The sequence below is a fragment of the Prenolepis imparis genome, unplaced genomic scaffold, assembly GCF_030444845.1.
Source record: "Prenolepis imparis isolate NDT839.2.m4 unplaced genomic scaffold, iyPreImpa1.0 SCAF_9, whole genome shotgun sequence".
Lineage (NCBI taxonomy): Eukaryota > Metazoa > Arthropoda > Insecta > Hymenoptera > Formicidae > Prenolepis > Prenolepis imparis.
Window position 1 is genome coordinate 11,406,767 of NW_028141167.1, and position 25,264 is coordinate 11,432,030.

The 25,264-nt window shown below is 33.4% G+C and overlaps 1 protein-coding gene across 5 annotated transcripts in view; it reads right to left on the reverse strand.

Annotated features, from left to right (window-relative positions):
- Nucleotides 1-25,264, reverse strand: part of Trc (Serine/threonine-protein kinase tricornered) — a 131,616-nt gene that overhangs the window by 85,741 nt on the left and 20,611 nt on the right. The window contains exon 1 of one of the 5 annotated variants that reach the window (XM_083046768.1): nucleotides 11,307-13,370. The exons of the other annotated variants lie outside the window; for them this stretch is intronic. Within the exon in view, the coding sequence (XP_082902894.1) occupies nucleotides 11,307-11,646 (340 nt within the window). The 5' untranslated portion in view covers nucleotides 11,647-13,370. Of the gene's footprint in view, nucleotides 1-11,306; nucleotides 13,371-25,264 lie in introns of those variants that run through there. 5 annotated transcript variants of the gene reach the window in all.

The window sequence follows — 25,264 nt, forward strand, 5'->3', positions numbered from 1 at the left end:
ACTGATCGAGTAAAATTAAATCCATGACATTAGTATTCGTTCGTCGCAATATACGTCGAAGAGTATTAATAAAATAATTCAATTAAAAAATTTTAAAGTTCTTTTTTTGAAAAATCTATTAAATATTGATATGTTAATTTAACGATGAAATATATATTTTTCTTTTTCTCGTGATACCTTATTTTAAAGGCTGAATACAAATTGATCGAGTAAAATTAAATCCGTGATAGTATTCGTTCGTCGCAATACATCGAATGATTGCCGATGCTTATGTTACCAATAGATATTAATTGTTCAATATTTGTCACATCAGCTACGGATGTACAAATCTATTAGTCATCGCGATGAATAATTCAATGTCATGATTCTCTTAACTGTCCACCTGACTCGCGGCAAGTCTCATAGTCATCAGCGACAGTTTTCCTAGATCTGCATTTCCACGCCGCCATTTTCCGCGTTTACCCACGACGACGTTACCCGCGTGCGTGATTTACGACATAATCGTGCGACCACATGAAGCTGGTCTGAACTCGGTTCCGCGGCTTAGTGTCCCGTTATGAAATGCAACAGTCTGCGTCTTTAACGAGCGCGCGTCATACTCGCGAATTTTGAAGACGGACACGATTCTTCCTGCAGTCGGTTTTGTATGCACATTTAACGATATTTTTCGGTGAAACGCAAATAATATTTTTATTTGCATTCTATTGCATGCATAATATCATACAATAGTAACGGTCCAATTTTTATGGTAAATAGATAAAATGTCCGTTTAAAATTTAAACTATAACAGTATGCTTAAGAAACGCAATCAATTTTCTTTTTATAAAAATTCAAGAATGTAAAAGATGAAACATTCATGTCGCATCTCTTTAATAAACCTATAAAAATTATACGATTTTTTTTTTTATTATTTAGTATTGCTTTTCATTGCACAAAAGTATTTTAATTATTTGCAAAAAGATTTGAAACAATAAATATATAAGAAAATTCAATTATTCGAATATTAATACTGTACTGAAAAAAATATAGTCAGAGATACAACATTGCAATAATATGTACAACGACGTAATATGAAACACGAAAACGATAATCGATATAAACTCGTGATATATCATGGCTCGATTCCGATTTGCTTACTTGTTCGTTAACTGGCGCAAATACATTTGGTTTCGTAACAGGCACGAGTTAAAAAATTTAATCATATATTTACAGCGCCATAACGGCGCGGTTAGGTTTTATAAATTTTATTCTATCTTGTATGTATGTAAAAGAGGTAATTACATCAAGGTAAATATATAAAAACATAATAGAGATGCAAATATCCTGTAGAATAATATTGATCTAGAAATAAAATAGTGCAATTTACTCTTAAAAAATAGATATAAAAAAATAATACAGTTGTAAATAATATCTCGTAAATTTATTTCAATTTTTCTAGCAGTTACAATGATCATTTTGATGTATCTCAATGTTTATGTATTGTACTTTGAAAATTGATTGCGTTAATATAAATCAAAATTAATTTTAATAATATCCTAATATTTTGATTTTAGTGAATATATCTATATTAAATATTTCCCAATTAAATTGAGAAGGTACAGAATATATGTAATTAATAATATAATATATTAATAACATAATAACATATGAAATAACGTATTAATATATTATAATATATTAATAACATTAATAATTAATCAGAATAAGTGTGTGTAAACTTCCTATTCGATATTTACGTATATTTGATAAAAAAATCACTGAATGTTACTTATGCTCCGCCGAGATACTTGGCCTTGCAGGACTCACGGAACAAAATAATGGCGGCCAGTGTCGACCCGTTATCCTTCCCTTACACCGTAACAAGAGACGACGATTTCGCAAACGGCCGGCGCGCACCATAAGAACTCGCGCGAAAGACGCAATCTCGCTCGCATGTGTCGCACACGCGCGATGACAATGGACGCTTTGTTCGCGACTAGGCGTTTGCAGATTACCAAAGTGGATTTCGCGAGAGAGAAAGAAAGGAAGAAACAAGGAGTCGCCGCAAATTACAAATAATAGCTGTTCGCGCGTAATCCTTGACCTCACGTGGGAGCTCTTGCAGAATATTTCTCTCTCTCTTGAATATTTTCCACATATCGAGTCTATGTATATTATGACATTAAGACATTATCTATGTATATTAATGATATTGAAAGGTCTTAATAAAAATTATAAACTTCATCTTATAAAGATATAAGCAGAATTAGCAAATTTCTTAAAAATAAAATTAATATTTCAAAAGGGGAAAGTGACTAAATACATGATTCCTTTTTTTTTTGTAATATACAAGACAATTTGTTTAAGTTAATATTATTATATTAATAAATCTATAAACTAGAATTTTCATAGCATTCATAATTAATATCCTCTAGTCTTCAAAGTAATGATTATATTGTTTTATTAAAAAATTTCATGTAAGTAAAATTAATTTTTGAAAAAATAGGAAATTTACTTTTAAATAAAAATAAAACCTATATAAATATGTATTTTATATAATTAATAATTTAGTTGTGTATCTTTAAATAAAATCATACTTTTTAGTTATTGAAATTTATGTGATCACACTTGTGTTCACACTTCTGTTTGTAAAACAGAAATAACACCAGAATGTATAACCTTATACTTTGAAAGCGATATATGATAGTGACGGTCAGCGAATAAGGTCAGAGGGTGAATTGCATTAAGCTTGAAACTCTCGTCCCGGAGAAAATAGGATATAAAAGTAACTGGTCTCTGGTGAATAATTAGCAAAGTGGCAGATAGTCAGTGCAAATGAAACAGTATAAAGCGAGTCTTTAATCTTAATTTCATTTATTCTTTAATCCAATTTACTCGCAATGTTCTTCCAATATATTTCGTGCGAATAGAGTGTAAGAAACCGGATGCCCTCTGTGTATCCCCTACATTTCGGCATGTATTCCTTTTAATTCGCATTTTGCAAACTCTCATATTATGAAACTTGCATAATATTAGTTCCGTGTCTTAATAATTTTCAGAATCAAATTTAATACTTCGCCACTGTAATCATATACATATATTTCCTAAATCTTGAAATTGTATAAATTAGATTATTATATATAAAAATGCAGGCATAGAAGGAGTAGAAACTAGAGGATAATACGTCGGTGAAACGTAAAAATATTGCAGGTCGTCGCATCCGTCCGTTTCTGCAATCGCGTGAAAGTCCCGAGAGAGGCCATCGGTTGTGTTAATCTTCGCACGAAAATCGTGTTCGACGGGCCCCCGTCCTGAATTTCGAAACCGTCGTTACGCGCACGTGCCTCGGAAATGATCACGGAGTTTCGCTTTCTTGTCGAGTGGTAAATCTCGCAGGTGACGTCTCGTGACGCTCGTCAAACGCGTGGCGTGATGCAATTGCTCAATTCTGACGTATTTCCCTATTGCGTAAAGTACGATACTGGTGATCTTGTTTATAAATCCGATGCTATAATAAAATTTCGGAGACGCGTTTCATTTATATTTCAGACACAAGATTTGTTTAAAATAATTCGAAAAACTATTGGGAAAATTATAGAAAAATTAATGAAAAATCTACTTGTGAATATCATGAAATATTTGTACAAATGTAATCTACTTTTTAAGATTTATACCGCGTATCCCTTTAAAAATTCTATACGTGTTCTCCAAATAGATTAATCAGAATTAATAAGATAATTATGTGTGTGTGAGACACACATCCTGATATTTTTTAATAATAGTAATAAAAATATAATTATAGTCTCATTCTATTTCTCGATAATTCGACTAGTTATTAAATAAATGTTATTATTGTTTATAAATAAATATTTACAAAATAAATGATTATATCTGTCATTTTTCTTAGCGGCATTTATATCGATTATTGATTTATCATTTTGACAAATGTCAAATTAACCGCGGTGATAAACGAGAAAAATGTGATTTTCCTCATATGTCAGGCACAAAATAAATAAAAAATACCGGATAGAACGTCACATACGGATATGGATACGTGATCGCGCTTTCCAGGAAAGAAGGAATAAATGATCTTGTGCAATGACCGTGGCAAGGAAAAGATATGGCGAAACATCGTTGTTCCGATCGAAAAGATTCTCAAGGAAATCCAGTTTGATCTCGCGGAGACGAACCGACGTATTATGTTTTCCTCGGGATGCATTAGTCATCGCTCGCGCACGAGAGTAACAACGAACGGATGTACCGAAGTGTTGGCACTTGTGTGCGGGTACGTGCAGACTCGCGAAAAGGCAAACGTTTGTTACGACGACAATCGATGAATTCTTCCAGACACCTGGATAATTCCTTCCCCTCCCTTCTCCTCATCGCTAGATCACGAGGCAATGACCTCCCCGACTCCGGTCCCCGATTGCGAACTAGACGACTGTAAGAATAATCAACACGCTGTCACGTCGCGTGTATTAACACCTTGGGCAAGTTCGTTACCATGGCCACTGAATTACGATGGAATGTACTACGTATAAGAACAAGCGTCGCGAGATCTCGTGCAATTTCGTTGAACGACAACGCTATAATTGTGCTAATTTCGTTAATCTCAGATGACTCAACAAAAGTAATAAAATCTGTTAGCTTTTACGATTAGAGTTAGAAACTCGAGTCTTCGAGTGCTACGAATATATGCACAATATATATGCTATTTAATATGGTAAAATCTCATAAAATTTCTGACAAAGAGAAAGAAATTCGAGCGCATAATCTTTTCGTACAATTACTAATATTTTTTAAAAATGCAAAACACATTAAATACATAAAATAAAATATTTTATAAAAATATCAATTAGTGATTTTTTTATCTCTTTTAGCTGGGAATAATCTTAATTGAAGAAGAGACATGTTTTTTTTTTAAACTATACATAAAAGTCTAATATTTTTGCTCTCTGTAATAAAATCTTGTTCTAAATTCAGCTTAGCTAAAATGTTCCATGTGTGACATACTTTTTTCAAGATGCTGCAAATATTATCCATTCAAAATTAATGAAAGACATACATATGTCGTTCTATATTGAGCTAGAGAGCTGTCTTCTAGAAAAGTTAAAGAACTCGAGATATACAGAGGATATCGATCAAGATTAAAATCTGTCTCGGTTTTCCCCGGTGATAAGAATCGAATTCGTTGCAATGTCACGTCGCACACGAGACAAGTCGCAGCGATTGCACGTGACTTTGACTGCATCGTTGTTCCCTCGTGTATCGTGAGCCCGAAATTGCACAACGCCGACAACATACTGTCGTTAAGAAGTCTCCTGTGCACCGTATTTCTGTACGAGACTCGCCTACGTTAACTCCGCAAAAGCCGTTTTACAAACGCGACTTGACATACAAATCGGCGAAAGCTCGTACACGCACATACATAACGTATGTAAGTGACCGACGATTATCCACCGGGTATGTAATCGGCTGGCGTGTTACCAAAGTTTCGAAATGTTACGACATAACGGCGAAAAGTTCGGCAACATTGCGACATCGACCTCGAAGTGCGAAAGTCATATCACGTTCGTCCATTTTAACACGATCAAAATAAGGAAAATTATTAAAGAATACTACTGTATTATTCATATTTTGCTTGATAATAAAATTTTCTGACAGGAATTCTTTATAACATAATTATGGAATTATTTGAAGCTTTTACTGTTTCTCTCACATAATTTCTAATAGAGAATCTGATAAAATATATATCGAATTAAGCTTAAAACAGATTTGATTTTTTAATAAAAATTTAACGTAATATAATTATTAGAATATAGAAATACGATAAATGATTTCATCCTTTGATTTTTTTTACAAACAGGTTTTCGATTGTTATATTTAATTTCTGATATATTAATATTTTTATTATAACAATGATATTATCTGAAATCTCCATTTATGCAACAAAAAAACAAAAAAATTCGTATCCAAGGATTAATCATTTTTTCGCAACAATTTGATTCAGTAGGGAGAACGACGAGAATGCGATGAATTTCAAGACGCAATTCAATCGCCCATTTCGACAGCGAGAGGTCAGACCAATAAACGGTCGACAGGTGCGAATGGCAGCCGACAGGTGACAATGCGCGGTCAACCTGCGAGTCGACTGTGGAACGCGCTTTAATTACCTAGCCGTCCGTTTCCGTCTGATCTAACAGTCAATGGCGCCATATATCCGGAGATTTCCCTGGTATTATCGATATATACAATGGCGTAAGAATACTAAGTCACACACTAACAAAACATATAAAAAATAGAACTCTAATAACTTTTCAAATCTTATAAATTAAATTAGCAATTATGAGATCATGGCATATGAAATTTCAGAACTCCAATAATGTCAAAATCTTTTATTGGAGAATTATAACAATGTATATATATATATATATATATATATATATATATATAATAGCCTAAAAAAATATATCAGAATTCCCTACATTTCAACAAAAATTTAATAAATAACATTTCAAACATGTCTCTCACGTGAAACATTTTGACAAGTTAAATTTTTATTATGTCACTTGAAAAATAGCTAAAAATTTGCAGTTTAATTATAGATGAAGAGATTTTTTCTTTACAATTATACAGGAAGAAAACAATATTTTAGCTAGTTAAATTTCCAGCAAAGAAGCCAAAGGATTGTTCTAACAGCAGCCTACTTTTAACGCATAGCAATCTCTGTGGCGTGGGCGTCGGCTAGCGTAAAGATCCTACAATTCCATCCAGCAGAACACAATCCTGTTCACGCGTCCGATCCTCTCTCGAGGAAAGCTCGCTCACCCAACTCACTTCAGCATCGCATCGCGTAACATCACACTGACGTGCATCTCTTTTCACGCGAAGGGGACGAAGCGGCGATTATTATTGCGAATGCCAACGGCGACGCGGCCTGATTTTACCGTCAAGTCTAATGTTTATTTATCGAGTTTACGGTTCATCCTCTTTCCGGCCCAGTTATTGCACTGCGCTGAGTTGCGAGAGAATGCCAATCTCAGAAATATTGTTGCGTACGGTTCGTTAGCGAATATGAAATACATTATTTTCGGATTTTTATATATAGCCCGTGCAAAAATAGAAACATTCAAATTATTATCAAAAATGTAAAGGATATATTTTATGACATATTAAGTATATTATATAAAATTATTTCAATCATTTTCTAAGACTTTTTGTATCTTTTAATGGAATCTAATTATTATTCTACCATTTTTATATTAACGATTACATAATCAACAATTAAAATTAATTAGATGTGTTAAATGATATAAGTATCAATTTCATATATATTAAAAACAATTTAATTTAGTTAATTTGGACAATCGGTTGAAAATTTTAACAGACTGTTGTTTAACGAAAAAAATGTGTCCCGAATGATGGAAAATTTTTGTTGTGTTTTAATAAACAACAGTGAAGTTTATCGACCCTGTTATTATTGCGACATTCGAAATCGCTCGTCTGTAACACACTCGACACGTGTGGGCAGACTTATCGGGCGTTGCCTGCAATCGCACGATTTGTGTTTCATCACGTGTACGACCCACTTAACTATGAAATATACACCAGAATGAGAATATCAATCTAAAACGACGACTTCCAATCTCCAATTTGCAAAGGTATTCCAATAAAACAGGTGAAAGGTAAATTGAAAGGATTAATCGCAGAAACGTTATATTTTTGTTATTTAAATCGCTATTTCGATGATTATATAACTTGATAAATTTTGAAATTTCTCTAAGAAAAAAGGATTTAGAATAATCCATAGATACATAAATATAATGGAATTAATTTCAATTAACAAAAAAAAATCACTAGTAAGAATTATTATCTAATCAATAATTTCAAGAGCTCTTCCCAGATTATATAATCACATTGGTAAGATTTCGAAATGACTAGAAGTGTAGAGCATTACGTCTATAAAAGCTATGTGACGCTACTATTCATAATGCAAACATTAAGAGGCAGAAAATAGATATTCTATATTTGTATTTGCAGTAAAATTTGCCAATAAATTTATATGTTGGATAAGAGATAGAGATATATCACCGTTTTATGATTTTTGTATCATTTCTGATCATTATATAATATTTTGAAACACACAAGACACATAAGTAAATCATGATCCGTTAAAAAAAATCTTTTATAAATTTTAAATAAATCTTATTCATGCTTTCCCCTCTTCGATTTTATTTTAAAATAAACTTTATAACAAGATGTATGCATGGGTAATTGAAATACTTTTAAAATTTAATATGTGTAAATCGTACTAAATTAAAATAGATTAAATCAAAGTAACAATTAATAAATACAATAATTAATAAATAGAAAATATATTTCAAAATAACTTGTTCTATTAAAAATATTATAAAATAATGAAAAGAAAAACATTTCAATATTACGAGATTAGTTTAAAGTGAAAATTGAATTTATGCAGTGGGACAAACAAACAAAATGCAAAACGCTTGTTTTCTAAATATCGGCAATTATTCGGATAATAGGTCCGACCCTAATTTTCGAAAGAGCGCTCAACGAAGCGCGGAGTAAAATCAATGCCGAGTCTCGAATGTGGTGTATTCAGTTCCGCCCGAGGAAACAGCGGCTTTGTGCGAATTTTAATGCCTATACGTCAGTGGCGGAGTCCTCATTTTACGCTTTGTCGATGAAATTTAATTAGGCGATTTCTTCTGCCGTCCAGCGGAAATTCTGAATAACGCGAGAGATGCGTTAGATATACGATCAATTATTATTATTCCACGTCTGAACTATATAAACGCGAAACGCTCGTTATGCTATATATCCAGTGCAATTTCTAAGAAAAGAAGCTAACAAACAAACATATCTATATGTATCTAAATGCAATAAAAAGTTGGAGACATTAATGTTTCATGAACTAATCAAATCTTTAGAAACACTTGAGACTGTAATAAATAATACAGAGAGAGACGTGTAACGAAACTGTATATCTTCGTCGTGTTAGAAGAGAAAATACAAAAAAGATTAGTTTTGCACTTTCGTTTCTTTATCAATTCTGTATAATGTGAAATAAAAAATCGAGATGGTCGATAAAATATCAATTAATTAATAATACTTTCGATATAAAAAAATTGTAAATCACTTTTAAAAAATCGTCTTAAAATTAACTTTCAGCTTAAAGAGCATAAGACATTTCGCGGGTAAACGCGACTGTTATATTAAAAAAATATATACATATATATATATACACTAGATGTCCATCACAGATCACAGTATAGATTCGTGAGATTCAAACACCTGGTGCATCGCGCTACGTGAAACCTGTTCAACCGAAGCGACTCATTTGTCACTCGTTTTAGATCTGCCGGTTTCTTTGTTCGACGCCATATGGATGAAACAACATCGGCAACGAACGACCGTGTATACACGTATTATGAAAAGCAGAAATCCGTGTAAGAGAGAAGAACCGTTAACATGCTGCACTTCACTCGCTCATGTACACATGTATACGTGCGTATACAATGTCTGTATATGCTCGCGCTTCTCCTCAATTACTCATTACTACTACATACGAGAGCGTATGCGCGCAAAATGCATTCTTTTTATTTAACGGCAACTACCGCGCACGTATGATGCACCTGCGATGACTAACAGTAACACACAGATGAGAGAGGGAGAGAAAGAAGCACGACTGGACTCTATTTATGCGATTCGAAACAATCGCGTGCGGGAGTTATCCTACGAATCTTACGTCATGCTTAATAGTTTTCAAACGTTTCTGACGATGACATGTGTTAGAGGTTACTAATTGTGCCGACAATGTCTCGCATTAATCAGACATATAAAAGGAAAGAGAAATAGATAAGAGTATTTCAATATTCCCTCCCACAATTTCATGTATTTCTTAAATATTACAAATTTTACAGAGAAAAATAAAAATGTGTTTATACACGGAGAGAATTTTCTCTTAGAATTTACCCTGAAAATCATAATCATGGGACAATATATGGTATGGAAAGAATTTTATGAGAATTTCTCTGATTAATATTTATCACAATAAAAATAATAATATCTATCACAACAAAATATAAAATATGTTTGATTAATTTTACTGAACTGCATGGTAAAATTACTCAAACACGTTTTATATTTTAACGTATAGATATTATTATGTTTATTGTGATTAATATTAATCAGAGAAATTTTCATAAAATTCTTTCCATACTATATTGTCCCATGATTACCATGATTTTCAAGGTAAATTCTAAGAGAAAATTCTCTTTGTGTAGAAAGAAAACTGTTCTGTATGGAAAAGTCAAAAATTCAGAAACTTGATCAATATAATTTTTTTATTATTTCATAATTCTTAAATAAAATTTAGATAATTTATAAATGTACATATTGTACATTTAATCATATTATATTTGACGTCTAAAATAAAAAATTAAGGATTACGATAAATTTTAATATCTAATATAATAGTCTAATATGAATGATGAAAATTACATTGGCTATGCGAGCCAAACGTGGATGTCAGTATGCTTCCAATGAAATTAATTTTTTCGTTGGAATTTAATTCATTGTGCACGAGGCACGAATTTTTGCTTGGTACTTATGCCAAGACTTTATTTGGGAATAATCTCAATTCGAGATTTAATTTCCCGAATCCCCTCTAACCCCCCTACAGAATTATAATAGTCTATTTTTTATGCATCACGTACGTAATGTTAAATTAATTTAATTTTACAGTGCAATGACAACACAGCATTACACATACATATTTATTTATTAATTCATTGAGTCTCAAAGATTAAAATAAAAAAGAATGAAATGTGTATTAATTAAAATATGTATTCTTTCGTGTTTGAACAACTCAAGATAAATTTAATATTGCAACAAAACAGTTTGAAGGATATCACCGAAGGAGATATCGAGATCACAATGGATATACGTTATTCTTCAAACAGACAACCAGTCTGTTTAGCTCATTGCTAAGCCACTTAAGATTACTTATTACGCAGAGAATGTGCGTCAACAAGAATAATATCTCTATTTTTAGAGACGCGGAATTAGATTAATTTCAAAAAATATACCTCTGCTAAAAAATCCTTTATATATTTTGATATATGTATATAATTATATATATATAATTTTTATTTCGTAGCTTGATATAAAATTATTTAAAGAATTTTTATATATATATATATAGCTTTATAAAAATTATTTAAAGGGTTATATATCACGAATATCGGTTTATAAAAATTATTTAAAGAACTGTATATCTCTGGACTCTTCCATTTGTTGTTTACCTGACTTGCCTATCGGTGGTTGTCCCAGTCTGCTGAACCACCTGAAGAATCTCCTAGCTGTTGTGGCCGGCGGTCTGCAGCCATCCAATATAACCACACCATTGTTATTGTTGTTATTGTTGTTATGATGATTGGGCCCTCCACGATCTGACGGCGTCGTCCTGCTGTAGGGCGACATCCAGGCCGTCGTCGTGCTCTGTATGGTGGCACCCTTGACGGTGGTGATGGAACTGGTTATCTTGGCGCCCGGGTGGGGCACCCAGTCCTCCGAAGCGACCGGCATTTGTCTCGTCTTCTCGTCGGACGAGTCGAAGACGAAGCCGCAAAATACGAAGGTCATTCAAAGGTCGCTTGGCGCCCTGCCGCGCTAATAATTAAGATAGCCCTCCTCTTCCGTATCCGAGAAAATCCGTCCCGGATTCCTCTCGTCCGCCTACTTGCGTGCGTCCTCGACGAGAAGACGGCTCTTCAAGGTTTCTCTTTCAACAACTCCGACACTCTCTGTATCGCACGGCTTTAAGTAACGTCGCCTACATCGCGAACATCCGCGATGATTCAAATTCACACGATTCCAAGTTTCGCGCACTGGAGATACTCTTCTCGAAGAAACTCGACCCGCGAGTTCGACGACGTCTTGGTTCGAAAGATCAGATTCTTCTTCCTCTCGCGAGAGAACTTTCCTTCGCGCCGCGAATCACGATCGTCGACTGATCGCTTCTCCTCGAAACTTATTATTGTCCGCACGCTCGCGAACTCTCGGCTTTCTTATCTATTCGACGACGTCGAACGACGACCAAAAGTTATCTCCGTAGCGCGCGTCACCAAGTCTTATATAAAGACGGGACACTTTAATTGATTCGCGCGCGCGTCCTGTGCGTTCACCACGTGCTCGCCCTTCAACTTGTTGCGCGTTCGCGATGCACCAGGCTGCTGCTCGAAATCGATCGAGGAAGTTTTCAAGCGCACGTAGTTCCGGAGGACTTTGACATTAGATTCGCGATCGCGCGAATGTCAAGGATTCCTGGATGACTTTATAATAGAGGTGTCTTTCGAGACGAGATGATATCGATTTTCGTTGAACACTGCGATTGGTCGAATGAAATTCTCGATGGATTCTTCGAATCGATAATTCGAAATCTTAAGCTTCGTTGAGATAAATTCGGTAATCGAATCTCGTGAGACAACTATATTGCACGCCGACTAAGTAGGTTTGCTATTTGGTAAGTTACAAGGTACTCCGTTTACACAGTGTTGTAGCCTAAATAATAATACTAGATACTCGTTTCATTCGCGAAAACTCTTCTCGTTATTGCGACATGTTGCGCACTGCTGAAGACTCGTCTACGCGTGACGTGACGAGGACGTCGTTGTTACTACAGTCGACACGGAAAGGTCGAGGTTGGATATGCATATATATATGTATATGTATGTATGTATATACATATATAAACTTCTTTCTCTTCTCTCTCTCTATCACCGCCGGTCGTGCTCGGTCGATCACGTAGCTCTCTCATTACTCGCGCATCGCCGCATCTCCAACAACTATCATCGCCGTACGCAGTTCATTCGCCCTGAACGCGAGCACGACGAGCAGACGATTCCAGAATACCGACGACTTCGACACAATACGATGTACATAATATATCACTCTCACAGAGTCTCTACGCGTCTCTCTTTCTCTTTATTTTCTCTCATGAAAAGGACCAAGGGCAAACGGGTCATCCGTGTGAATCTCTCTCTCTCACTACACCTCTTCGAGATCCTCGAAAAAAAACAGTCACGTCACGTCACTCCGCGATAGCCTGATAGGAATAATTATATCCTACACTCGTGGAAAAAAAGACACGCTTCTTAACCCATCCTGAAGAGCACTAGTCGCGCGATTCTCGCGAACGTTTCGAGAAGAGAACGACGCGTATTTCACTCTACTATTATACTCACTTCGCGCGCGATCGACAAAGAGACCGGAAGAATCCGTTCGCTATCGGGAACCCGCGATAGAACTCCGCGCGCGTTTACGTGCCACCGACCGAACCACCGGCCGCTTCTCCTCAGCACTACTAACGTACCACCTTCGCGACTTATGCCGTGCCACTCTTCCACAAATTCTCCCTCCTCTTCCGTGCCGCGGCTCGCGCGTTGCTTGTAGAGAGAGGCTATACGCTTCCCCTCTGCCACCAACCCACTTGCTTTCTTACGCTCCGCTTTGCGGCACGCACACCCGACCATCGCTTACTACTACTACTATTACTATTACTACTACTACCTGCCTATCTACCTACCTCCCCTCTCGTACGAGGGGTGATACGTCTCGCTCGAGGCTGCGTAAAGGCCCTATCGCATGCTCAAAGATTTAAAATTAATTCTAGAAGTTATTCATTTCTTTTTTTATATTTTTTTCAGTACGAATATATCATTAGATCATATGGCCATTTTAGGAGAAATTTATCAATTCATATTTTTGTAAATTTTTTAATTTAAATGCCTAAACACTAGTCATATGCTCTGGTATATTAAAAAATTAAGAAATTTACAAAAAGTGAAGTTGATGAGTTTTGACGTTTGAGAGACTTATATAAAGCAAACTAAAAAAGAATAAACTTGAATATTTTTACTCTTACATAAATGTATGTTATTATTTTCAAGATATAAAGTAAATTTATCAACTCACATTTTTGTAAATTTCTTGATTCAAATACCGAGCACAAATCGTATGCTTTGGTATATATTAAAAAATTAAGAAATTTACAAAAAGTGAAGTTGATGAGTTTTGACGTTTGAGAGACTTATATAAAGCAAACTAAAAAAGAATAAACTTGAATATTTTTACTCTTACATAAATGTATGTTATTATTTTCAAGATATAAAGTAAATTTATCAACTCACATTTTTGTAAATTTCTTAATTCAAATACCGAGCACAAATCATATGCTCTGGTATATTAAAAAATTAAGAAATTTACAAAAAGTGAAGTTGAGTTTAACTTTTGAGAAGCTTATATAAAGCAGACTAAAAACAAATAAACTTAAATAATTCTGCTTTTACATAAATGTACATTATTACTTTTAAGATATACAGAAAACTTAGCAACTCATATTTTTGTAAATTTCTTAATTCAAATACCAGAGCACAAATCGTATGCTCTGGTATATTAAAAAATTAAGAAATTTACAAAACGTGAAGTTGAGTTTGATTTTTGAGAAGCTTATGTAAAGGAGACCAAAAAGGAGTAAACTTAAATATTTCTGCTCTTACATAAGTATATATTATTATTTTTAAGGTATAAAGAGAAAACTTATCAACTCACATTTTTATAAATTTCTTAATTTAAATACCAGAATACTAATTATATGCTCTAATATTCTAGTATATTAAAAAATTAAGAAGTTTACAAAAAGCAAAGTGCTAATTAGTTTGATTTCTAAGAGGCTTATATAAAAGAGAGAAAAGAAGAATAAATTTGAGTATTTTTGCTCTTACATATTTTTAAGATATAAAGATAAAAATCAGAAAATGTTTATATAGGTATTATATTGTTTATATGTTTTAATAGAAGGGAGCAGTAATATAGAACAGACTTTTATTTTCTTTTCTCTGTCTATATTATAGTTAATGCTGCAATAAAAGAGAAATATCGCTAAGCGAGAATTTTAATTAATTCAAGTTCAGAATAAATGTTTCTTGTTAATGAATCGCTTTTGTAAATTTTGTTGCAATCTCCACGAACGTACAAAACGGACTTAATAGTTTCTTTATCCTGCTGTGTTCCTTCCCTCTCGATTCTCCCTCCCAGAGATCTCGGTATCTTCATCTCTTTCTCTCTCTCCGATTAGACCGGTCCCTCGTGAAGATACTCACACAACCAAAGTATACCTAATACTCTTCCTACCACACACTATGAAATGCCGTACGCGTCTATCGGACTTGCCAGGTCGACGGGTCGACAGGTTGCTGTTCGTCGACCACAAACCCTCTTCCGAACCATGAAGACTCTTTTAGAAATGAAGCAACCAGAGAATGTAAATAAAAATTAAAAAAAAGACAAATACAAAAATTATGCGGTAATAATAATAGGAAGTTTTTCAGCTCATCTTCTTATCGTTTATCTTTTTTTTTTGGAAGGAATTTTCACAGTTGATTTGGGGCCCGAAAAATAGCGGATCCGACACTGGACGTTCGCGAAACGATGCGACAGATAATATTCATGACGAGTATATCCGCCTCACGTTGATATGCGTGTACTATTGTAGCGTAGGCGGTGCAGAAGAGAATGCACGTGCATGTGTACGTGAATGCAACAGCTAAGGGGAAAGATCGCAAGAGAGAGAGAGAGAGCCGGGCCCACCGATGCTGACGCACCGCACTCTGACAGAGAGTTGCTCTCGCATGCGTATGTATGTGTGCGTATATATATATACGTACGTCAAGGTGTTCCTCGTTATATACATAGATACCTGTGTACGATCACGCGGTTTCGTCGCGCCATGTTTGAAAATTTCTAAATTGCCTCGCGATTTAATTTAAACGAGACAAGCAACTGGAAAGATCTATATTTCTTTCTGATTTTAAAAGCATATAATTAAATGAGTTAAATGAGTAATTAAAATTAAATGGGCGGAATTGATATCGTTGCATTCGTTCATTCTGATCGAATTTCTTTTGTCTCTTGACGCAAATAATCAATTCAAGAATATTCAAGTAATATAAAATATGTGAAATAAAACGTGAATGAAAATAAAACATAACGCGAATGTTTTTTCTGTTGTTCATCGAGTTCGAAATGTAATTCGTATTCGAGCTGGCATTATCGTCTTTTATTACATCCTTGATATTTGTGTGTGCTACGAGAAATCCAAATTAATTTATGTGACCGGGTTTACATGCCATGTTCGTATTCTGAAAACCGATCAATTGATTCGCTGATAAGTTTAAACAACGATTCGACATCGATAAGTAATCGCTCGGACAATATATGGCTAGTTGCTAACCGGAATACGAGAAAAAACAAGGAATAATGCAACACGCGGAACGAAAAAGAAAACTAAAATAGACGGAAGAAGATAATAGATAAAATAAAATAGAAACTTTATTATATAGACTTGAAAAATGCCAAATATTGATTTCAAAAATTGTTTTCGCAGTTCAAGCACTTAAAGAATCAAAACAAACTAATAAATATAAGAAAAAAAATTATTATTATTGTAATAATTATTATTCATTATAAATCGTTATTATATAGCTAATATGTATACTAATATAATTATCTTTTCGTGTGTAAATCAATTTAATTAATAAAAAATCGAAAACAAATTAAAATATGACTGCTAAACTTCGATGACGAGAGATAAAAGTAACATAAAAACAAGTAAAATTTTGCAGTTTAAATAAGATTACGAAGAACATAAAATATAAGAGAGAGGAAAATATAAAAATAATATAAATATAATATAAATATATAAATTTAAAATTAATAATTTGCATTTTTCAAAAATAAATCAAGAGAAGAAAAGGGTAAGGAAGAGCGAAAATGGAAGGTCTCTCGAGGATCGATTATCTCGATAGTTTCTTCTTTCTTATACTATTAGCAAACCGATCACATATTCACGTTGGAAATGGAAAGTCGAGGCAATTATTATTCGGCCGAGCGGCGTAACAAAGTCCGTTCCAAAGGCGAAGTAAAAACAGAAAGCGTGTCCGTTCGCGAGCGCGAACGTGGTGAGACTTTACGCCCACGCGTCTGTTTGCTGCATTTTCTGCAAGCAAGGCGCGCTACAAGAGTTTCGGATACGGATGTGCACTTAGCGTCGTGTTAAACCTCGCCATTAACGCAAATGCACACAGATTACAATTACGAAGTATCCCATTAAAAGCGCGTTCCCAGTTTACGCGATTCGCCATAACGAAAAATATTACAATGATCCAGACAGATTCGATTCGAATAGATTTTTGAACAATAGGAAGTATCACAATTCGTTTTATTACATGCCGTTCGGATTGGGACCGAGGAAGTGTATAGGCAAAAGCTTCGCTATTCTGAAGATGAAGTTCTTATTGTTTCACTTATTAGCACGATGCGAACTGAAACTGTGCGCGAAGATTATATTATCTTTAAGATTCTGTAAGAAAAATATATTCATGTGGCCGGAAGGTGGATTCTGGTTGAATGTACAGCGTAGAACTGATATTTAACGATATATAAATATAAGATACCTATACTGATATTTTTGTAGATGTAAGACATGCGTATTTGACATCAGGAATAGTTCTACAATTTTATTTATTTAATCTAATCAAATTCTTCAAAGGGTTGCGGTTGAGAAATCATCATATAAAAATTTCAATTATAGAAATATAGTGATTTAAGAACGCGTATCTAATTTAAGTATCAAATACAAGCCGTTCTTATTAATTTACTGTTTCGTTTAATATTTTCTCCATCATTTTAGAAATTGACGAATTTAATTTAATTAATCAAAAGACTTTATCGAGATCGAAAAGTGTCGATGGAATAAAACCAAAGCACCATTGACGATTTAAATTTTAAATCATTCAATCGCGTTAATAAATAATCGCTCGAAACAAGATATTTTATTCATTCCAGGCATCCTTATTTTGTTTACTTGGATTTGCTAAGTTTGTAAAGTTCATATGACAAGAGACGCATTTTTGGATTCTTATAAAACGGAAATATATTTACACTTTAATGCCATCATTATTCCCACTAGTCGCTAACTTTTTTTTATTTGGTAAAAACTTAGACTTCAGAGATGAATTTCACCGAGTTTCTACGGAAAAACTTTAAGATTCTTTCCACACTTTAATATTTCTGTGCTGTCGTCATTTCTAATAGTTGCCAAACTTATTTCGCTTACTTGAATTATAACGAAAAGCACACACACAAATTGCAACGTGTTTTCTTGCTTTTTACACAGTGAGAAAAATAAATGTATGTTTTCTTACAACAAAGTTTTTTAGCATGGTAATTATTCCAGTTACTAGAAATAATGTTTGTTCCATTGCAAATGTACATAATAACGCGCACATACGGTTTTTTCAAAACATGTTTACAAACGCAATCGACAACACGGAATCGGCTAATTAACATATTACGTAATATGTTAATATTACGGGCCACAGTGTATATCCAACATTGTGTGCCACGATCGTATATCTGCGCATATTTTTCGCGACCGCCGGATATATATCAACAATGTATTATCAGTTTATTGTAAATGGACTTTGTTCTAACGCGTAAGATATTCAATGCGCCGTTTGAACACTGCTATTCTAAATGCACGACGTATATACATATATGCATGCAATGCATCTTCGAGGGTGCAAAAACGACAGTACGTCTTTTACGTGATCGATAATTAATTTTGAAAACCATTAAATTCGCATTTTTTTTTTAAACGCACTTGTTCGCATCTCCGCATAATCCGCGTATCTAACGGCAGCTGTTCGAGTCGCGTTCGCGCACAATGCGTATTATTAACATTACGTTCGCACGCACCGTCGACACATCCTTTCGCCGAGACAACCAGCAGCACGAGCCACATCCTGTTCTGATTGGCCCGTGTGTGCGCTGTTATCTTATGTATGTGCACCGAGAAGAAAAAAAAATAGTCCTCGTTTCGCGCGGATAAGACCTTCCCGTGAAAAATGTAGCGAGTGGAATGACACGAAAGAGCTTAGATTGTCATTCCCCTTATTTCTTGGCTTTTTAAAATATGTTTTACGCCCGGGCCGTAGCAATACTGCGGAAAAACATCGGCTTTTTATCATGGAGACCTTTATGTGGTAATAATCTGTGACCTCCTGCGAACGGTAGCTATGCGTAGTGACTCGCTCGAAGGTAAAACGGTGACTTAAAATAAGTAACTATTTTACGATTCGTTGAATAAAAAAGTTTATGTGTTTTTTAAACAGAAAGAGAGTGGAGAGAGAAAGAGGTTTTAAATTATATAACAGTTTTATGATTAAAGGGCGAAAACATTGAACAAATGCATTTAAATGGAAATTTTATGATATGAGAAATAAGTGCGAGATGAATATGTATAAGTAATATTTATATTATCGGGGGAAAATGAAAGCAGCATGGATATAGAATGTTGAATAATAATTTCGTACTATAATAGTCTCATGTAATGAAGAAATTTAATATGTGTCACGTATGTAATTAAAAATTTTGAACGTCTTAAGCATCTCATTAGAAAAAAAGAAAACTAAAACTAATAAGACAGGCAAAGAACTTATTTAGTTTGAAATATTATAAAAAATTAAAATAAAATATTCTCTATAAAGAAAAATAAAATATATATATTATTGAAATATTATAGTAAAATTCAAATAAAACTTTAAGTGCTTTTATAAATACACTGTTACATAAACGGTTTGCTTATAGATAATCAAGTATATTTAGACCAACGTTTAAGATTAGATAGAGAGATATATGTATTTAAATTATATTAACATATAATTAGCTGAGACAATTTCAGCAGCACTCGTTGGCACTTTAACGATTACATTATTTCGACGACGTGAATTCCATTACAAGAAGCAAAATTTGCATTCTTCAATTCAGTATTCTGCAATTCGTCTCAGTATTCTCGCTGAATAATATATTTGTTGGCATTTCTTTTCAAGTCGATCATTTTTGGTAAAGATACATATAGCACCTCTAAAATTTCGAAGATGATATTTCTTTATTGTCACAATTAAAACTATTTTGACAATCAAGCTCTCTTTTCGCATTACAATTCTATCAAAATTTACCTGAAATTAAACGAGAATAAAATTTCGTTTTATATTCTTGAAATTAAACGAGAATAAAATTTCGTTTTATATTCTTGAAATTAAATTTCTGACGATTCATCAAGCTTTAGAAGTTGTGATTTACAGACGCCTCGATTTTGTGTTAAAAACCAATTCATATTCGGAGGGCAGATATCCGGTATTTAAAATATTACCCAATGATACTTTGTATATTACGAACATTTACGGGCGCGTTTGTCTTAGGGCCGCGTCTTAACGTGAGATGACGCTTTGTAAACCGAGGTCATTGTCTACACGTGGTGCGGAAGAACCGCTCTGATAAATCTCCGGCTTCGTTTACCCAGATGCGGCGGAGTTACATCGGGTACATTGTCCCCGCTGCGATTCGTGCAGGTGCACCGCGCGACGAGAAAGATGTGCGTTTTTATCTGTCTTCTAGCGACTGCGATGTTATGACAATTTCCGATTCATCGGAAATCGATCGCGAATAATTATGCCTCTGCGGTCGATTTCTGCTGTCTGACGGCTTAACCCATCAGGATGCTGATAATAGGTGAAGATAGGTCGTCGATGGCAGCCCCGGGGCCGTTCTGATTACACCATTACCTACTTGCGCCATTACTAATCATCAAGCGGCTGTGCATATACCTGTATGAATGCGTGTATGTGTAATCGGTTTATCGTAATTAACATCTCGCGGAAGCCGGGCGAACGAACGGAAAATTTCCGAGCTAATAGCCGTGAAATTCGTTCTAATCCTCGGCAATTTGGGAAATTGTGCGTTCCTAATACAGAGCTTTCAGCCCGTCAGTAAATGTTGGCTGCACCGTACTTGTTATTGTTAATATTATATTTTCTTTCTTTTTTTTGGGCTTAATTTTTTAAAATCTCGTGTTTAGTGATTCTGAACAAAAAAGATCTTTGAGAAAATAATTTTGGAGAATGTATATTAATTGTAAAATTTATTTTTACAAAAAAATAAAAGAAATATTGTATTTTTGGATCATATTTAATGAAATATTGTATAATTCTAATTTTTATATTTTATACATTAATTTATATATATATATATATATATATATATATTTATCGTGAATAACGCATACCTATTGGATTTTACTTTTTCTATAATTATGGTAAAGTATTAAAGAATAAGTTTTAATTTATTTTGAAAGAAATAATGTTTTGTTATTTGTGTCTATTTATCTATTTATTTTCCGTATTAAATGCTACTTAAGTTAGATGTGATATTAATATTATCGATTGCATCTGCATCAGCTACCGGAAGTCGACCATAGACAAAGATAACCGATATCGCATCCGTTCAAAGTTGTGGTTTCACCGCGAAATCGAGTCACGTTTTGCACTTACCAATGTATTTTCACTAAATATATTGTATAATAAGCAAGTCAAATCCATTCCTTTAACACAATCCAGTAAGAAAATATATATAAACGGAAATCATTGTTTAATATATTTTAATAAGAAGTTAGAATATTTTTTAAGCTCTATAATATTCATATATTTAAAAATATAATTATATATTTAAAGTACTATTTTAAAAATATAATTATATATTTAAAGTACTATTTTTATTATTTATGTACCTAATTGTGTAAATGTTGGCATTAAAATTTTTAATATATTTTTGAAAACATATATTTTTAAATTTTTTAAAATAGAAGATAATTGATCAATCTAGTGATAAAAACCGAATAGAAAAAATATAACGATCCAAAAATTTATTTCTAAATTTCATCTTGAACGTGAGGATTAGTAATTTTAAGAATTAGTCGACAAACAGTAGAAAATAATAATGAAATCGTGGATACGCGCTAAGAAATTATTAAGGACCAAGAATAACATACAGAGAAACAGCGATCTCAAGGCGGCAAGTACGGAGAAGTAGGTTAACAATCCGTACGGCTAATTAATGATTTCATTTAATAAAGCGCCCGGCTGAACTCTCCGCGCAATTACCGTCGCCATAGGACTAGAACTTCGTTATACGAGATCCCAATCTGCGGACGTTGGTCAAGTGTACGAGAATATTCATGTGTATGAGAGAAGGAAAAGATAATTTTTCAGAAAAATAAATCGAATGTGCAGAGCAAAGCGCTTCTTCATCAGACGATTCATATTAATATATATATTAATATATTGTCTTTTTATACCTATATATTAATATATTATATATCTTCGAAAAAAACTAATTTTGAATCTTGATTTAATATAAATAATATCACTTGAAAGAAACAACAAATAATATAATCGACATCAAATAATTCAAGGAATTGATATATTGTATATGTATATTGATAGTAAGTACTGCAAGTATAAATTTGGTACAGAAATTTTAAATCTGAATCCGTGAGAGAGAGAGAGAGAAAGAGAGAGAGAGAGAGATCCACGATTCTCTAAATAAAAGAATAAAGAAAGTATTGATTTTTTATTAAAATTAAAAAAAAATAAAGAAAAGAGGAAAATAACGAGAATAAGAAAAATAAGATAAAAATACGAGAAAAATAATATTGATGAAATAATAATATCTGTGTATTATATTATTCATATGCATTTTTAAAAGTTAATTTATTATTAGAAAGAAAAATACTTTTAAATTTCCTCCATCCCTTCGTCGAGCAAATTTCAAATAAAGTAAAAGAGAAAAACTTCTAGAAAAAAACGACAAAAAATTGAGATTATCAAGTTTATTAAATGTCAGTGTGACATTTATGATTGACATGTCTTTCAAATGTGTGATGTCGGAGAGAAATAATTAAAATTCTATCTAGTCAAATTCTACTATACATATATATATACTGACTGATTACAATTCGTCCAATCATCAATCCTAATTTTCGTAAAACCGACTTCCTGTACTATTTTCCTAATAACGTACCAATCAATACAATCGTCTGGTGGTCGGCATATAACGATGTCGAATAATTAACGATTAAATTAACTAGACGCCAGCGGATGCGGAAAGTATCGCATCGCGTAAAGACGGCGCCGAGCAACGATTCCGCGATAATTTCGCAAGTTATGCAATGCATTAAAAGACAGTGGCCGCCGTGTGCGCGGATAAATCTCTCGAGCACGCACGTTCATGACTGCGTGCGTGCGTGCGTGCATGTAATATACGCGTGTTAAGCACGTTAATGATCGTCATCGCGCCGTATATATGTGACGAGTCGTCTTGAATATATTATTAAACGGCCGAGCCGTGCGCACGTTTTGCCCCCCGCGTGTTTCAAAGAGGGTGTGAGGGGAGCTCGTGCCACACATGTCTCGCTTCATCTTTTTTTCTTCTTTTTATATACGAACACGCCGACGCCATTAAAGTTCTAGTCGCAATTCCGATCTTGAGGGACGAAAAAAAATCGATGCATAAAACCGATATCGACGCGGCATGAATTTTGAAGGTTAATATTATATAACATATATACACGCCTCTTTCAATTTTTTTGCTAAATTCAACACCAGTAAAAACTGACATAATTTTTGTTTTGAGTTAACAACGTTATGTAATTGGATTTTCTTAAATAAAAACTTAGCTATGTGAGCTAATAATTTTTACGTCATTTTTTAAAAATTCAAGAAAATATGTGTTTTTATTTTATCTACCACCATAGCTAATTAATTTTTTTTAATAACAAATAAACTAACTAAATTACAAATTGCTCATCTCATGATTGCTTCAAGTTTCAATCAATGCCCGTCTCCGAGATTCCTCGTTTCCTTTTTTTTCGTTTATCCTTTGCTATTCTTTCATAGCACTCATATGACATTAACTTGCAAAAAAATATTACGATTACTCGCGTACTAATCACTAATCGCATACTAATAGGACAATTGTTTGGCATTTTATGTAGCACTCTCGACATTAATACACACGATATGCACTTTATTTTATATTGCGACGTGGAAGAATGCGAAAATCATACAAAGATTACACGACGCTACGACTGGTTCGACACTTAAAAATATACGATCAAATTCGCACAATGTTATTTCTATTGAGCTAATGAATAATATATACGCACGCATTTTACAGCAATTTGACTGTCCCTTATTATAAAACAAATAAATACGTAGACGTAAAAGTTAAAATTAAAGATATAAATATGTATCTGCGATTCAATAAATCGCATAAAATACGCGTTTCAATAAGTTACCGTACCAACTCATAATAACGATTATACTTATATTTAAATATTCGAGTAATCCATTTTACGACTGCAATATTTTTTAATAATCAAGAAATGGCAGCAGTTTTACTTTACAACATTTCGATATACTATTAAATAATTAAATAATCAATGACGTAGGCGCGTGACGATTTCTGTTTTTTATTGTCATTCGCATAGCGAAAGCTAAATGAACAGTCCAACTTGTCGCACACTCCGCGTGTCGTCGTATTATCTCTCGAAATCTCGAAGTATAATCGCGACAAGTACTAAAAGATATTAAACACGATCATTCTTTACTTAATTATTAGAATTAGCGATTAAAATTGATCACTAAATTGCATTGCAACATGCAATGTCAGAGTAAAATCACCGATGTCATTTTTGAATTTTTCATTGAGAAAATATCGCAGGCGTAAAATTGATTGATTCAAGAGTTACTGTGTAAATTAAGCATTTAATTAATAAATACAGTCATTGTTGAGCTTGTATTTTAATTTATTAAATCATATACCATAAAGTCGAGGCATTTGTACATTATGATACTTTTATATCGACGATTTATTAAAATATATAATTTATGTAAATCATTCAATCAAAATAAATCACGCCGATTGATAAAACAATAGCTTATTGCATTCTGCAAATATTTATCTTTAATGTTAATTTGTATATCCATATTTACTTGTGTTATAATGTGAGGTAAAATTGCCAGACAATATATACATGTATTAACAACAAAGATATAACATTGTGCAAATTTGATAATAATTTTCCAAGCGGATTACACACTTTCGTGAAAATTATATAACCGTAATTTTCACAATCTCTTGTCACAATAAAACAAAGAGTGCGTCATGTGCAAACAATCAAAGTATCATGTAAAATGCCGGACCAAAATCGTTGTATTTTAATAATTAGTGCGCGCGCGATCATAATTAACTTTCCGAAAGTGAGTGTCGCGAAGTGTCACGTCGAGTGTAAGTGCCATGAACG